This window comes from Hibiscus syriacus, unplaced genomic scaffold (genome assembly GCF_006381635.1).
Source record: "Hibiscus syriacus cultivar Baekdansim isolate YM2019G1 unplaced genomic scaffold, ASM638163v2 tig00116975_pilon, whole genome shotgun sequence".
Taxonomy (NCBI): Eukaryota; Viridiplantae; Streptophyta; class Magnoliopsida; order Malvales; family Malvaceae; genus Hibiscus; species Hibiscus syriacus.
This window is the reverse complement of record NW_024063499.1, coordinates 276,759-291,610: the sequence shown is the minus strand read 5'-3', so window position 1 is coordinate 291,610 and position 14,852 is coordinate 276,759. Positions and strand designations below refer to the sequence as shown.

General features: G+C 33.1%; 1 protein-coding gene across 2 annotated transcripts; it reads left to right on the top strand.

The window, feature by feature from the left end:
• The first annotated feature begins 4,725 nt into the window (after positions 1 to 4,725).
• On the top strand, positions 4,726 to 9,024 carry LOC120192552 (3-oxoacyl-[acyl-carrier-protein] synthase II, chloroplastic-like). Of its 2 annotated transcripts, none has more exons than XR_005522783.1 (14): positions 4,726 to 5,188; positions 5,596 to 5,801; positions 5,881 to 6,084; positions 6,441 to 6,551; positions 6,641 to 6,736; positions 6,828 to 6,873; positions 6,967 to 7,046; positions 7,335 to 7,403; positions 7,537 to 7,621; positions 7,769 to 7,923; positions 8,017 to 8,097; positions 8,320 to 8,379; positions 8,495 to 8,664; positions 8,781 to 9,024. XR_005522783.1 is itself a non-coding variant. In XM_039195309.1 (14 exons), the coding sequence occupies exons 1-13, from the start codon at positions 4,771 to 4,773 to the stop codon at positions 8,609 to 8,611; spliced, it is 1,728 nt and encodes a 575-aa protein (XP_039051240.1). In that variant the 5' UTR covers positions 4,726 to 4,770; the 3' UTR covers positions 8,612 to 8,659; positions 8,775 to 8,835. The 2 variants fall into 2 exon arrangements, 1 of the variants encoding a protein (XP_039051240.1); XM_039195309.1 differs by having other exon boundaries at positions 8,495 to 8,659; positions 8,775 to 8,835.
• Positions 9,025 to 14,852: the final 5,828 nt, after the last annotated feature.

The window sequence follows — 14,852 nt, the reverse complement described above, 5'->3', positions numbered from 1 at the left end:
CACTGCTCTAGACTTCTATTCATTTTTGGTTCAATTAATAAATAAATAAATTTTACAAGTATGTGTATTTGAATGACGAACGTTATGTCTGAATGACTCTAAACTTAAATTTAACCCTAAAATTATAAACCCAAATCATAAATAAAATTTATACAACCGCCATTATGATTTTTTTTTATCGTTAGCATATGGAATAAAAATCCATAATGCATTTGTACCATTGTAATAAAGATTAAATCAATACACATATATAGAACCGTATATAGCGGGTCAAAACAAATATAATCTGAAAACTTATATATGGTATTTACTTAATAATGAGATTTGGACTTTATTGAAAAGAAATAGTAATATTAAAAATGTATCGTTAGCACTTATTAAAAAAAATAAGATAACAAAGTTAAAATAAAATTATTTTATAAGTAAAATCGTTTAAATTAGTGTAATCCTCGAAGAGGGCGCTATCCTCAGAGATCAACATGATCCTTCGTTATTTTATATACCTAAAATCTGAATTGAAAACCGATAATTTTACTCTTCTTGAAATATATATTTTTTTTTCTCAAAGAAGAGTAAATAGTGTTTTTGTTTAGATAATAAGAAATGAGCAAAATAACTCATTATTTATATGTTACGAGGAACACATTTATCCGACAACGAAAGGTACGAAATGTCAGGTGGAAAGCAGATTATTAGACTCTGAAAATAAAATGTGTGAATCCCTTGGTATGAACTTTAATGAACCCAATGTTAGATAGTTAGTCATTTATGTCGTCCTTTTCGATGACATCTCTTGTACGAGGAGCTAAAAACAACTAGTTGTTAACCTATACAACATGGATTAATTTTGCCCTACATCCTCGAACTATTGTTCAAGTTTAAAATTTGTCGTCAAAGGTCTAAACATTTTAATTAAATCCTTGGTTTACCAGTTGAGGAGAAGCTAAAAGTTTTTAAATTGGGAACTGAGATAAAAATTAACAAATTGTAGATAGGGAGGGAAGAAAACATTCTTTTACTATATGTTTTAAAAAGTTAAAGAAAATTAGAAAGGAAAATGAGGCACTGGCCAACACCCTAATTACACTTTTGATTAGATTGTTTTATTGATCAAACAGTCAATTTTAGGATTAAATATTAATTTGAATTATTTTAAAGATTTGTATATAAACTTTTAAATACTTTAAATATAATATGTTAAAAATTAAAATTATCGTTCACTCTTAATGACTATTAGAGATGAAAATAGAACAAGACGAGTGGATGTCACCAAATCCAACCCAATATTCACATGCTTTATCTCAACCTCGCATGTTAAGACTTTAATATCACTGCCACTTTCGTAGATATCAGATATGTTCATAAATCATGATCGTTCTGTTTCACTCAGCCTCATTTGATATGTAAATATAAAAGAATAATTTACAAAAATCTTATCTAAACATTTGATGGTTTATTATATAGGATAAAGTACACAAATGATCCTTCAACTATAGGGTGTTGCTTTGTTGAGTCACCTGAGTATTAAAAGTTATGAAATGGTCCCTTGACTATAGGGTATTGCTTTGTTGAGTCCATTGATTATTAAAAGTTATAAAATAGTCACTCGACTATTCATATGTTACAGGCTCGTCCTTCTCTGTTAAAAATCTATGACAATTTGAGTTAGACGTTAACCTTTTGACTGTGATATGATAAAATCTGATCGCAAAATCTCAAACGAATATCATATCTTAATCATCATGTTAATGTTCAACTCAGACTATCATCAATCTTTTAAACGAAAAAGGATGAGTTAAAAACATATAAATAGTCGGGTGACCATTTTGTAATTTTAATAGTTGAGAGACTCAACAAAACATCATGTTGCAGTTAGAGGACTATTTTGTAACTTTTAATAATCGGGTGACTCAACAAAGCAACATCATGTTGTAGTTAGAGGACTATTTTATAACTTTTAATAATTGGGTGACTCAACATAGCAACACCCTATAGTTAAGGGACCATTTCATAACTTTTAATACTCATAGGACTCAACAAAGTAACGCCCTATAGTCAAGAGACTATTTATGTACTTTACCCTATTATATATTGTACCATTAGAGTTTTATCTTTTCCAATATTAAATATATAATTAATAAAATACTAATTTTGAATATATATGGGGTAAGAAAGTACTAAAATTGTTCCATTACCTCTTAAAAGTAAGATTAGTTCAAAATCCATTAAATATTTTGAATTTTATCATTCATAAATACTATTTATTTTTTAAGTATACAGAAGTTTAAAATTTGATCAGCATATTTCAAATTTGGCCCAACACTTAACGTACGAATGATGATTAAGTTGATAACAATACCTAATTAATTCGATACTATTACTTTAGGGACTAAATTATAGCATCTTGAAATTCTAAACTAATTTGGAATGTGTGTATGATTTGAGTATGTGACTGCAATTAAACCTCAATAAAATTCCTGAATTAGGTTGAAAAAATGCAGTGCAGTGACCAATTTATGGCTTTTTGAGTGGCACATCAGCACTTAAAAGCAAAGTAGCCCAGTTTCTTTAATATTTTCTTGGCCACGGCCCAGTTTCTTTAGTAATCTTTGCCATCGAAACAATATCCCTCACATTTTTTTCCTTCGCTTCCAAACAAATTTTTTTTTAAAAAAAAGTTTAAGTCATAGATGACTCATCCAATCCAGGAATAGGGAAAGACTCAATTAAAACTTATGTATGAATTTATAGATTGCCCTCCTAGAGTGACCGTGGTAGAATTTAAACTTAATCTTATAAGCTTAAATTCTTAAACCTCGACAGTTTATACCAACCCTCGTTGATGTTGTCAAACATAATTAAATTAATAATAATATATGTAGGGATAAATAAAATACAAATAAATTAAAAAAAATAAGTTAACAAAATCATATTATATATAAATTATTTAAATTTTGAATTAAATTTTATAATTTAACAGATAATGTTAAACATCGTCTCAACTTAAAAATTAAATTAGAACCTTAAGTCTATAATCATCATCTTAACTCAAAAAACAATAATTTATAAAATAAATTTTATTATACATAAATATCACTCTTAATTAAAGAAATAATCGTTCAAATTTCTGGAAGAAAATAACTTTATGGTGGTTTATAATCAAAATATAAATACAAATGGCCAAAAGTAGACTGAAATTTATCGTTTTTGTGTTCGATATTTTCGAGGTAAGCTTACCGCTCAACGGTGGAATGTAAAAATTGAAGATTCCTTGCTGCTAAATGCTAATAATAATATAGGACATTTATTCCAGCATATGCTAGAAAAATAAACAAATAATAAAATTAAAACATTCGTTTAATATTTTTTATTCGTTAATTAAACTTATAAAAATTATCACTATTTCATACCATGTAATCACCATTTTATAACAATTCCATAAATTTAGATATCATTTTGTAACTTTTAAAAATTAAATATCCTAAAAAAATATTTTAATATAATTTAATGATCAACGTTTTTTACCCAAATATTTTTATTTACACGTAAAAATATATATACTATAAAAATGAAAACAAGAGACTAAAAGTGGCATTTAAAATGATTAATGTTTTTTTTAAAATATAAGTGGACCTTAACCTCAAATTAGGAGACCAATATGATGGGCCGAAGAGTCATTTCCACAACCATACCAAACAAAAATGAACAACTAAGATATTAAAATTACCGGCATTATTTATTACTTATTATTTGTTACGAATAAAAAGATAAAAATTTCTGTTCATAGATATCTGTCTTATAGCATCTCTCTGTCTCCCAATCTTTTTTGTTTGTTTGTATTATTTATGGGTAAAGTACACTGCAAGTCTCTAAATCATGTTTAAATAATTTGTTTGATCATTTAAGTTTTATTTATAAAATGATTATCAAAGTTATCGCACTATGGTCATTAAAATGATCAAATTGTTATAAAATAATCATTAAATTAGTTTAAATTTATTATTATTATATTATAGCGATCATTTTGTAATTTTAATAAATTTAATGTCTATAATTTTTAAAAATAAATAAATTAAAATGACGATTTAAGCATAATTCAATGACTTTTATGTATTTTACCCTTTGTTTATTTATCAGCGGTTATAAAATAATTATTAAAATTATCAAACTTTTTTTTGATGTTGTCTCTCCTCCCCATTCTCTAGGACTTTGCTCAGACTAATTCGAGCCGACTTATGTCATACAAATGATTTTAGGGAGTGATTCTCCCAACAATAATATTTTACATACACAAAATTTTAAACTCAAGATATGCTTAAGCGATATTAAATTTTTTCACTCGAACTAACTCCGTCAGTAAATTATCAAACTTTATGATTACTATAATATTATAGTGATTATTTTGTAACAGTTTGATAAATTTAATAATTATTTTACAACTTTTGAAAATAAAATGACTAAAAAGATTATTTTATCATAGTTCAATGACCTCAATATACTTTATTTATTTCTTTTGAAATTCTTTTAATGTTAGCAGTCTTCCTGCTCTAAAACCTTCATTTCTGAGTTGCCCACACTTACAAAAGCTATGTTTTTTTTTCTCCAAATGCCCAATGCGTTCTGACATTTTTTCTTCGGAATTTTTATTGATTGAAGGCTAGATTTTAATTTTTCTTACATAAAAAATCCAATCTTTATAAATAAAAAACCCAATAACCCAAATTTCGACGCTCCTTTGAATTTGCAGTTTTTTGGGTTGATTTTCTGGGGATGGCATCTTCATCACTGGCGAGTCCGCTATGCACGTGGTTGGTGGCCGCTTGCATGTCTGTTACGTGCGGAAAAGATCAGTATCAGTCGTCAATGCTCCGTTCATCAGCTTCTTCCTCTTCCTCTAAGAGACTCGGCCGTTGGGCTCGTACTAGAAGGAGAGCTCCTCTCTCTCAATGCGACGGCGTCTCAGACAGCAACCAAAACGGCGGTTTGATTTCGTCGTTTTGTGGATCCGGCATTCAAGGCTTGATGACTTCGTGTTTAGCTTTTGAGCCCTGCAATGAGTACTATTCCTCCAAAAACAGTAGCCTTTTTGGTCAAAATGGAGGCTTTTCTCCTTTTTTTGGATCCAAAAGCCTTCCCTTCAATAACAATCGCAAGCAACGCAGATTCAATCGAGGAGCTAGATTTTCAGGTGAAAATTGTTCAATTTTTTTATTCAGTTTCAGTAGATTATATAACAATCACATAATTAAGAATATCATAGATCTTGCTCTGTCTACCCTCTTGCCTTCAATTCTTATTTTATCACTGGCTAGGCGTGTAGGCTGATTTTTTTTTTGTCTTGTCTTATCTTATCTAGATGAGCATTTTGTAACAATCTCTCATGGGTTTGCTGCCACTTTCAATATAAAAATGAACATACTTGTCCAAGCACACTAAATTTCTGAGGTTTTCTGTATACATGTGATTGTTTGTTTCTGTGTGATTATCTGCTAAATGGTGGTGATAGAGAAAATACACTTCTTCATGCACATAATATCATATAACTCACCGGTTAAATTACATATGATCTGTGGGTTAATTTATTTAATAATGTAGGAGAAGCCATGGCTGTAGCTGTGCAACCCAGCAGAGAAATCACAACAAAGAAGAAATCTCCTACGAACAAAAGACGAGTAGTTGTGACAGGGATGGGAGTGGTGACTCCGCTCGGACATGATCCCGACGTCTTCTACAACAACTTGCTCGAGGGTGCTAGTGGTATAAGTGAAATTGAGACTTTTGATTGTGCACAGTTCCCAACTGTAAGTCATGTTCAGTATCTCTAAGCTGCTTTTCGTTTGCACCAGCGCTTGTTCTTACTGCTCTCGCTTTTTTCTCCAGAGAATTGCCGGAGAGATAAAATCTGTCTCAGCGGATGGTTGGGTTGCACCGAAACTTTCCAAAAGGATGGATAAATTCATGCTTTATATGCTTATTGCTGGAAAGAAAGCCTTGGAAGACGGTGGAGTAACTGAAGATGTAATGGATGAGTTAGATAAAGCGAAATGCGGAGTTCTGATTGGCTCAGCAATGGGTGGCATGAAGGTAAATTTTGCAGTCTATAGAACATATGCCTTCGTTTTGAAGGTGATGGATGCTTGGATATAAGAAACAGCTGATAAACCCTTCTATTTATAAACATTAAACTTGATGCAAGTAAGACACGAACACTAGCAGCTGGGTTCATGATTTTAGTATAACAGAACATGCTGACATACAGGCATACTTTAAAACGAGAGTGGTACAATTTTGTAATACTAGCTTTGTGTTTAAAGCCTACCTTAATAACGTAAAATCTCTTGAATCATAAGGGCCCACAACCTTAAGAAACAAACTGTTTTTGCAATTAGTTTTCTTTTTTCTGTCCATTGATTCTTATAGGTGGTTTTTGGAATGAAAAGGTTTTCAATGATGCAATTGAAGCTTTGAGGATCTCGTACAAGAAGATGAATCCTTTTTGCGTACCGTTTGCTACTACAAATATGGGTTCAGCAATGCTTGCAATGGATTTGGTGAGCTTTTAAATTAGAATTTTCAATGTTAAGATGGATGTTGAAATTTGAACTTCGAACTTTTATGTTTAAACTGATGATTTCTTCAGGGATGGATGGGCCCTAACTATTCAATCTCCACTGCATGCGCAACAAGCAACTTTTGCATATTAAATGCAGCAAACCACATCATTAGAGGCGAAGCTGTAAGTTATGGAAAGATAAAATCCAATTTATCGTGGTTTGTTTTTTTTTACCCATGTTTGAGCCTCTGAGGTATTTGAAATAAAATCGCAGGATGTGATGCTTTGTGGTGGCTCAGATGCAGCAATTATACCGATTGGTATATCTTTCTCTCTTTTTTTATTTGTCATCATTTACAATTTTTCCAGTTGTTACAAGCAGGATATACTTGATTTTATGGTTTTTTATTCAGGACTGGGAGGATTCGTGGCATGCAGAGCACTCTCTCAAAGGAACAATGATCCAACCAAAGCTTCACGCCCTTGGGATGCTGTAATATTTCAATTACTCTTGTGCCTCCAGAGTTTCTTTTTTCTTTTGCTCTTGGTTTTTATCAAGTTCATGAACAAAAGCAGTAAAACTCAGAGTGATGGTAATTAATTTTATCATTTCAATAAGTAAGCAACCTGGTTATTTTGTCTGCCTCTGTTGTTCTCATGTCTGTTCATGGTACTTTGACAGTGTGACTATTTCTCAAGTACTCTCTAATCCTAGGTGGTTTAAATGCACATAATTTTCTCAGTCTTCATCACGAGTGTAATTGTTCTAACTTTTATACAGAATCGTGATGGATTTGTCATGGGGGAGGGTGCTGGGGTTCTGCTTTTAGAAGAATTGGAGCATGCTAAGGTACACTTTCTTTGACCCTACAAGCCTTATTTGAGCCATAGGTTTGTACCTAGTGGTTTATGGTGAAGTTTCTTGGAATGCACATTAGTTTCCTTAGAAGATAAAATTATCGAGTTTAAATTTGATTTTGCAGAGGCGAAGTGCGACCATCTATGCAGAATTTTTGGGTGGAAGCTTCACTTGTGATGCTTATCATATGACTGAGCCACATCCTGATGGTAATGAGCCACGTATTTACTACTGGAATTCTTTCTTCTTTAACTCAAATGTTATTTTTATATGAAATAAGTATGCCTTTTCTGAAGCAACACATGCTATTATAGGAACTATTAAACTAACATTCATCTTGTGAAACCGGAAAACAGGAATTGGTGCCATTCTCTGCATAGAGAAGGCATTGGCTCAGTCTGGCGTACCGATAGAAGATGTAAATTACATTAATGCTCATGCTACATCTACACCATCTGGAGACATTAAAGAGTACCAGGCTCTTCTCCATTGTTTTGGCAAGAACCCCGAGGTAATGTTTTGCATGTTATTCTCTGATACTACATTCGATCTGCTTTTCATATTTCTGCATTGTGATTAGTGATATGATCTCCAAAATTTGTAGTTAAGGGTGAACTCTACAAAATCAATGATCGGTCACCTACTGGGAGCTGCTGGTGCCGTGGAAGCTGTTGCAGCAGTACAAGTATGCAGAGCTTTGATTATGGTTTTATGTTTGAATTTAGAAACCAGACTTCACGGGCATTATTTGTGCTGAATGTTTGTTATTTCTGAACTATTCTAAAAAAAGCTTCTTGTTTTTTTTTTCTGGCAAAGTACTTTCGTCGCAATTGCCGTGTTTTGTATCTCTTTTTCTATCCTTTTGATGGGACCTGAGCATTGGCATGGCAATGTTTATTTATTGTAGGCAATACGGACTGGTTGGGTCCATCCGAACATCAATCTCGAAACCCCAGATGGAGCAGTGGTATGTTGTTGTTGTGCCTTCTCTCTTTTCATTTTTCATTGTTGTTTTTTTTACGATTATATTTCCCTCGGTTAACCGATGATACTATCTTATATTTCCAACACATCTAATTCAGGACATGAATGTGCTTGTGGGGCAAAAGAAAGAAAGATTGAGCATAAAGGCTGCATTGTCTAATTCTTTCGGGTTCGGCGGCCACAACTCTTCTATCATTTTCGCGCCATACAAGTAAAATAGTTCAATCATTGCTCCACAGGTGTTTTCTCAGATATGGCGGAAGGTATGTAAGCTCCTTTATGGATAGTTTAGAATATAAATGTATATTGTATCTGTACCACCTGCCGATAAATATAATTTCCGTCCGCATTTGGGTTGGTAACTTTGTTAACGCAGTGGGTGCAGTATCAACAAAGCATATCATCTGTGGACAAACATCAGTTTGAAAGGGTTATTATACAAAGTATAGGTGGCCTAATAGTCGGAGCTTTGGAGTTGTAAGGAGAGAACGTTCTCGCCGTGGTCTATACGCCATTGTTTCTGAGATTTCGTTTTCTCCTGATATCTAGCTACAATGGAGCTGTTAGTCATGTTTTTTAGTTGACATGGGCCATTGGACCAGTGGGTGTGGTAGATATATAGTTTTGGTTCTCGTAGTTTTTGTTATCATCTACAAGAAGAAATGACTGGTTTGATAATCAATTTGTAATGAATTTTGAACTGGCTGTATTGCCAGTTACACTTGTAGCTACATCATCATCATTATTATTTTGATTATCCCTAAAATGTCACCACCAACAACCACCATTACAGCACCACTGCTTGAGCTTTTATCTTCCTCTCCTACACTTGAATGACTCATCCCATAACCTAACAATGTCGCCGTACCACCCCATTTCCCCGTTCCTCAACGTCATCACTCTCTCCTAACTCTCTCATCGGTTGACTGAAGATTCTTTTTTCTAGTTTTGGTCCTGTTTCTGTGTTTGATAAGATTCATGTGATAGATTAATACGACGAATAAAACTCTTAAGTCTTAAACGGGGAGAAAATATGAACGAAGTAACTCATATTCTCGTCTAAAAACCCGTCGAAAAATATGGACCAACTATTTCATATTGAATTAAATGATAGTAACAATTTTAATGTTTTTTAAATCTGAATTTCATATTTGAAAAATATAATTGAGATTTATATAACTATAAAAGATTTAAAACTCTAAAGTATGGTGCTGCTATGATAATTATGATGGTGAAGACATGAGTCGGATGATAATTATTATGTTTAGGTAAACAATTCAAGTGTTGCCTAATTCAGAGTCTATTGTACTTAAAAGCACTGGACGGCTATTACTCACCATGAAGTCTATTGTACTTGTCCAAACCAGTAGCTTCCGTCACTGCCCACTGGGCTTCGGGTTCTCCAAACGGTTATGTGGTCCTATTTATGCTAGGGTCGGATTTAAGTCGGACCTATTTAGAGTTGGGAGACAGTGATGACGTTGAGGAACATGGACATGGGTGGTACCGTCATCAGGATATGACGGCGTTAACCGGCGACGTTGTTAGGTTCCGGGGGGATGAATCATGCAAGTGTAGGAGAAGAAGATAAAAGCTCAAGCTGTGGTACTGTAATGGTGGTTGGTGGTGTTGACTTTTTAGGGATAATAATAATAATCATCATATTCATATAGCTACAAGTGTAACTGGCAATACAGGCATCTCAAATTTCATTACAAATTGACTATCAAACCAGTCCTTTCTTCTTGTAGATTATAACATAAATTACGATCACCAAACCTAACATCCGCTTGTAGAGAAATGATTGAACTATTTTACTTGTATGGTGCGAAAATGGAGGAGTTGTGGCCGCCGAACCCTAAAGAATTAGACAATGCAGCCTTTATGTTTAATCTTTCTTTCTTTCGCCTCCAATGATACGGTTTGCTGCATTTAATATGCAAAATTTGCTTGATGCGCACGCAGTGGAGATTGAATAGTTAGGGCCCGTCCATCCCTGAAGAAATCATCAGTTTAAAAAGTTTCAAGTTCAAGTTGAAAATTCTAAAATTAAGCTCACCAAATCAATTGCAAGCATTACCGAACCAGTTTTTTTTAGCAGCAAACGGAATGCAAAAAGGATTCAGCTTCTTGTACGAGATCCTCGAAGCTTTTTTTTTAATTAAGCTAAAAGTTATTATAAAGTAATATTTATTCTAAGCACCCTCAACCATTTGACAATAAATACTCTATCACCCTTCCAGTTGTCGATATTACGAAATTGTACCACTCTCGTTTTCACGTATGCATTATCCAGGTATGTGTATAGGCGTGTTCTGCTACACTAAAACCATGAGCCCATCTGCTAGTTTTTGTGTTTTACTTGTGTAATGATAAATTTTGTTCGGATCCAATATCAAGCTCCAATCTTCTGAAACACTCTTGACCCAAATGCCAGGCCTAATGGCTGACCCAGCCCAACCTCAACAAAAACCCTGGCTAGCACATCTCCTTCCAGCCGCCTCTGCTCCCTCCACCCACCGTCGCCAGCCACGGGATTAACTCTCTCCCACTTCAACTCTGCCACGATCTCCCTTATCCTTATCTAAACAACTTCCTCTAAATCCAGTTGAATCCGGCCCCCACGATGACAAATTCAACTCCTCACACCCCTATAAAAACTAGACCTAGCAAATTTGATCCCAACATTATTATTCAAATTAATTTATTCAATTTGAGACTCGATATAAAATCGAATATGATAATTTAAACTTCATCCAAAATTCGGAACAAATCAAATTGAATCAAAATTGACCTTAACTTTAAATGGATTGATATAAACCCTAATCGAAAATAACTCGAACCAAAAGCAACTCAAATAAAAAATAACTCGAACTGAAATTAACTCAAACCAAAAGAATCTCAAATTTAATTTATTCAAATCCGACTTGAACTAAACATTGATTCGAATTTAACTCAATAATTAAGTCATAATGAACTAATAATCTATTATTATTATTAATTAATTAATTAATTTGCCTTAAAAAGGGGGGATTTCTGGAGTGTGGAGTGCAAGTCTCACTATAGTTGGACACTGAGGAGACTGCTGAAATTGAGGACAGAAACTAGTGTCCTGCTTGGTAACGGTGTCAATTGGGCAATGGTTAATAACAGCTGGATTTGGGATAGAATAAGGGAGAAGAAGCCTAGGGTGTAGTGGCATCGGGTTGTTTGGTTTCCTATTCACATCCCTAAGGATTCGATTGTTGCTTGGATGATTATCTTGGATAGGATGCCCACAAAGGATAGGCTGGCTCGGTTGGGAGTGGCGATGGCATTTGTAATCTGTGTGAAACTCATATCGAGATCAGAGATCACCTCTTTATGGAGTGCTATTTCTCTTGTGAAGTTCGGAACCGGGTGCTGCAGCTTTGCTGCCTGCGGTCGAGGTAATTTGGTTGGGGAAGTGCTATGTGTTGGGTTGTGGAGAAACTAAAAGGTTCTTGTTTGTATTCTGAAGCTTGCTTGGGCAGGATTTTTGTATTTTTTTTGGAAAGAACATAATTATAGGCAGTTTAGGGGAGATTTTCGTTCAGTTGAGGGTATTGTGAATTGTATTAAGGAGGTGGCTAGGATCCTATTACAATTTTGTTGTATAGATAGATTAGATGGGGTGAATTTTGCTTTGTGTGGCAGTTGAGGGATCCTTTTGAACTGATCCCTTTATAATTTGTTGTTACAGCAGTGGCTATTTTTCTTGGATTAATATACAACTGAATTATTTAAAAAATATTAATCAAATATTTAAATTTAAAATTTTAAAAAAAATATAATTGATTTATTATTTTTTGTTCAAATTCACTAAAAATAAGGAAAGATGGCATGTAGGTGACTTGTTGGGCACAAGCCAAGAAGGCAGTTAGAAGTCCACACGAGTGGAATAGAGTTTTGGCTAAGAGGAAATATAAAAAAAGTATGGAAAGACGTTAAAATTTAATAATTTAATCCTTCTCAATAGTCAATCAAAATTCAGTTGTTACCATAAGATATACAAAATTGTTTGATTTTCTTAACTATAAAAAATATATATCTTTGAACTTTTATTTTATGGACAGTCTCTTATTCATTTGTGTGTGATTCTCGTAAAAATAAAGATTTTGATCTTTCATCTATAAAAAAAAAAATTCATTATAGACATCTGACACAGTATCAGCTACTTTGAAACCATCACTTTCCGACCACAAAAACCTGAACCAAAACAAATGTACGGGCTGCTCATCATCAACGTAGTCTCTATTTTTTTTTCTTCATATATATTATATGCTATCTTAGCACACGACCAAATTTCAATAAATTGGGTCATACTTCCGCGTGTCACATATTCTTACCTATATTATCTTATGCAGGGTCGTGACTAGGTTTTCGGGAACCCTATATAAATTCTTATAAATAGACCTCTATTTTTTAGATATATTCGGTTTTAGGGTAATAATAGTGGCGTTTTTTGACAAACGTCGCACTAGATTCATAGGCATTTTTTCAATAAAACTACAACAATAGTGACGTTTTATTTTTAAAAAATGTCACAATAGATCCATCTATAGTGGCGTTTATTGAAAAACGCCACTATAAATATACTTTTTTGGGCTGCACCGTCACGCAGTTCGCACCGCCCCAGCCACGGCACTGATCTTATGGTTGAGATTAAAGCCCGGGAGGATAATACAGTAAGGGATCGTTCATGCCCCATTTGCCCATGCCTCTCCACTAATTATTTATTGCTTATTATCTGTTTGTTCTAGTTGATATGATAGAATAAGATTTTAAATCTTTTAAGTAAAATTATAATTATAAATCCTTGTGAATAAAAAAATTGAATAGACAAATATAATAATTATTTATAATATTTAACTTAAATTATTCAATCAATAAATTAAAACTATTAATTAACTATAAAAGGTTTATGGTTGCACAATCCTTTTAGGCCCACTTCCACTCCTCTTCGTATTATTTGATTGGTAGCAAAGTAGGCCGGTGATTTTAAGTTCAGGTCCTTCCTGTGGCTGGTCGCCGCCTACTCCTGGTCATGAGTAGGATAATTATGATGATTTTAAAAACTATTTAAGTTTGAATTTAAAGATATATTTATTATTTTCAGAAGTCTCATATTTAAATATGTTATTTATAAAAATATTTAAATATTTATTATTAAATAATTAAAAAAATTCAAATAAATATTATATTAATCCTTCTATATTAATAAAAATATTTTGGATTTAAGTTCTGTATGAATATTTTTGTCGGATTCAACAAATATTTAATCTAGAAGGATTTAAGTTGAATCGGACAAAAATATTCAAACAGTAAGAGTTTGATAAATAGATAATGGTCTGGTGATGTCAGAGTTGGAGCCTGACAAGTAAAATAATAAACCTATTGCATGAGTACCAGTAATCTGCAATAATAAATACTAGTATATACAAACGTACGTACACAATTAGATTCCAGCAATGCGTATAAACCAAGTGAGCTGCACCTACTATTTTCTATTATCATTCTTTGTCGGTGTGACGTCGTGACTATAGAGAGGAAAACCCAGAAATGGACTGTGGGGCTGTGGCACAGAGAGGAGACCAAAAAGCAATAATATTTACTGCTTCCCTTTATTTTATCGATTTCAAACTTCTATAGGAAATGCCGAATTTGAGCTGTCTAGGGACCATGGGCACCACCATCGAAGAGAGATATGCATGTCCATGTCTTTAGATGTACTAACATCTTCATACATATAACTCCTCACTTCCATGGCATATGCGATACATGATCAACATTAACACCTTCAAAAGCTTGCTTAGTGTGGATGGAATATTAATTATTGTTTAATTAATCCCATGGTTAACTTATACATGCTATGAAGGCACGCCATTTAAGAAAGACAACCCTGAATGATATTATTCCTTTGCTTGTCTTCCTCCTTTGATTTCAATTATATTAATCCCCTCTCCCTCTCTTTATGTCCTTTTATGATCAATAATAATCAGCATCTTTCTTTACCATGTGCAATCGTGCATGCCAAGATTACACATGCATAATTTTATGATTAACCCCAATAATTCAATTTTCTTGCATTTTGAGATTATTTCATGTTTATATTTATTATTTTTCTTTTGAAATATTTTCTCTTGTAAAATTAATATGTATTCCGAATATTAAGATATTCGATGAATTTATTCGCATTTAAAATATTATGAGAATATCTCTGGACACAAAAATATCTATGAACATAATTTCTGGAGAAGTTGTGATCCTTTAATATGATCTCTGGCAGACATCATGTAATTTGTCAGAATCAAATACGGTATATGACAATCATATATGTGTGACCAGACAACCTATTAGTGTAGTAATCATAACTCTAGGTCTGACACATCACTACTATATAGATGTAAACTCTTATAATAGACTAAAAGGGACTTA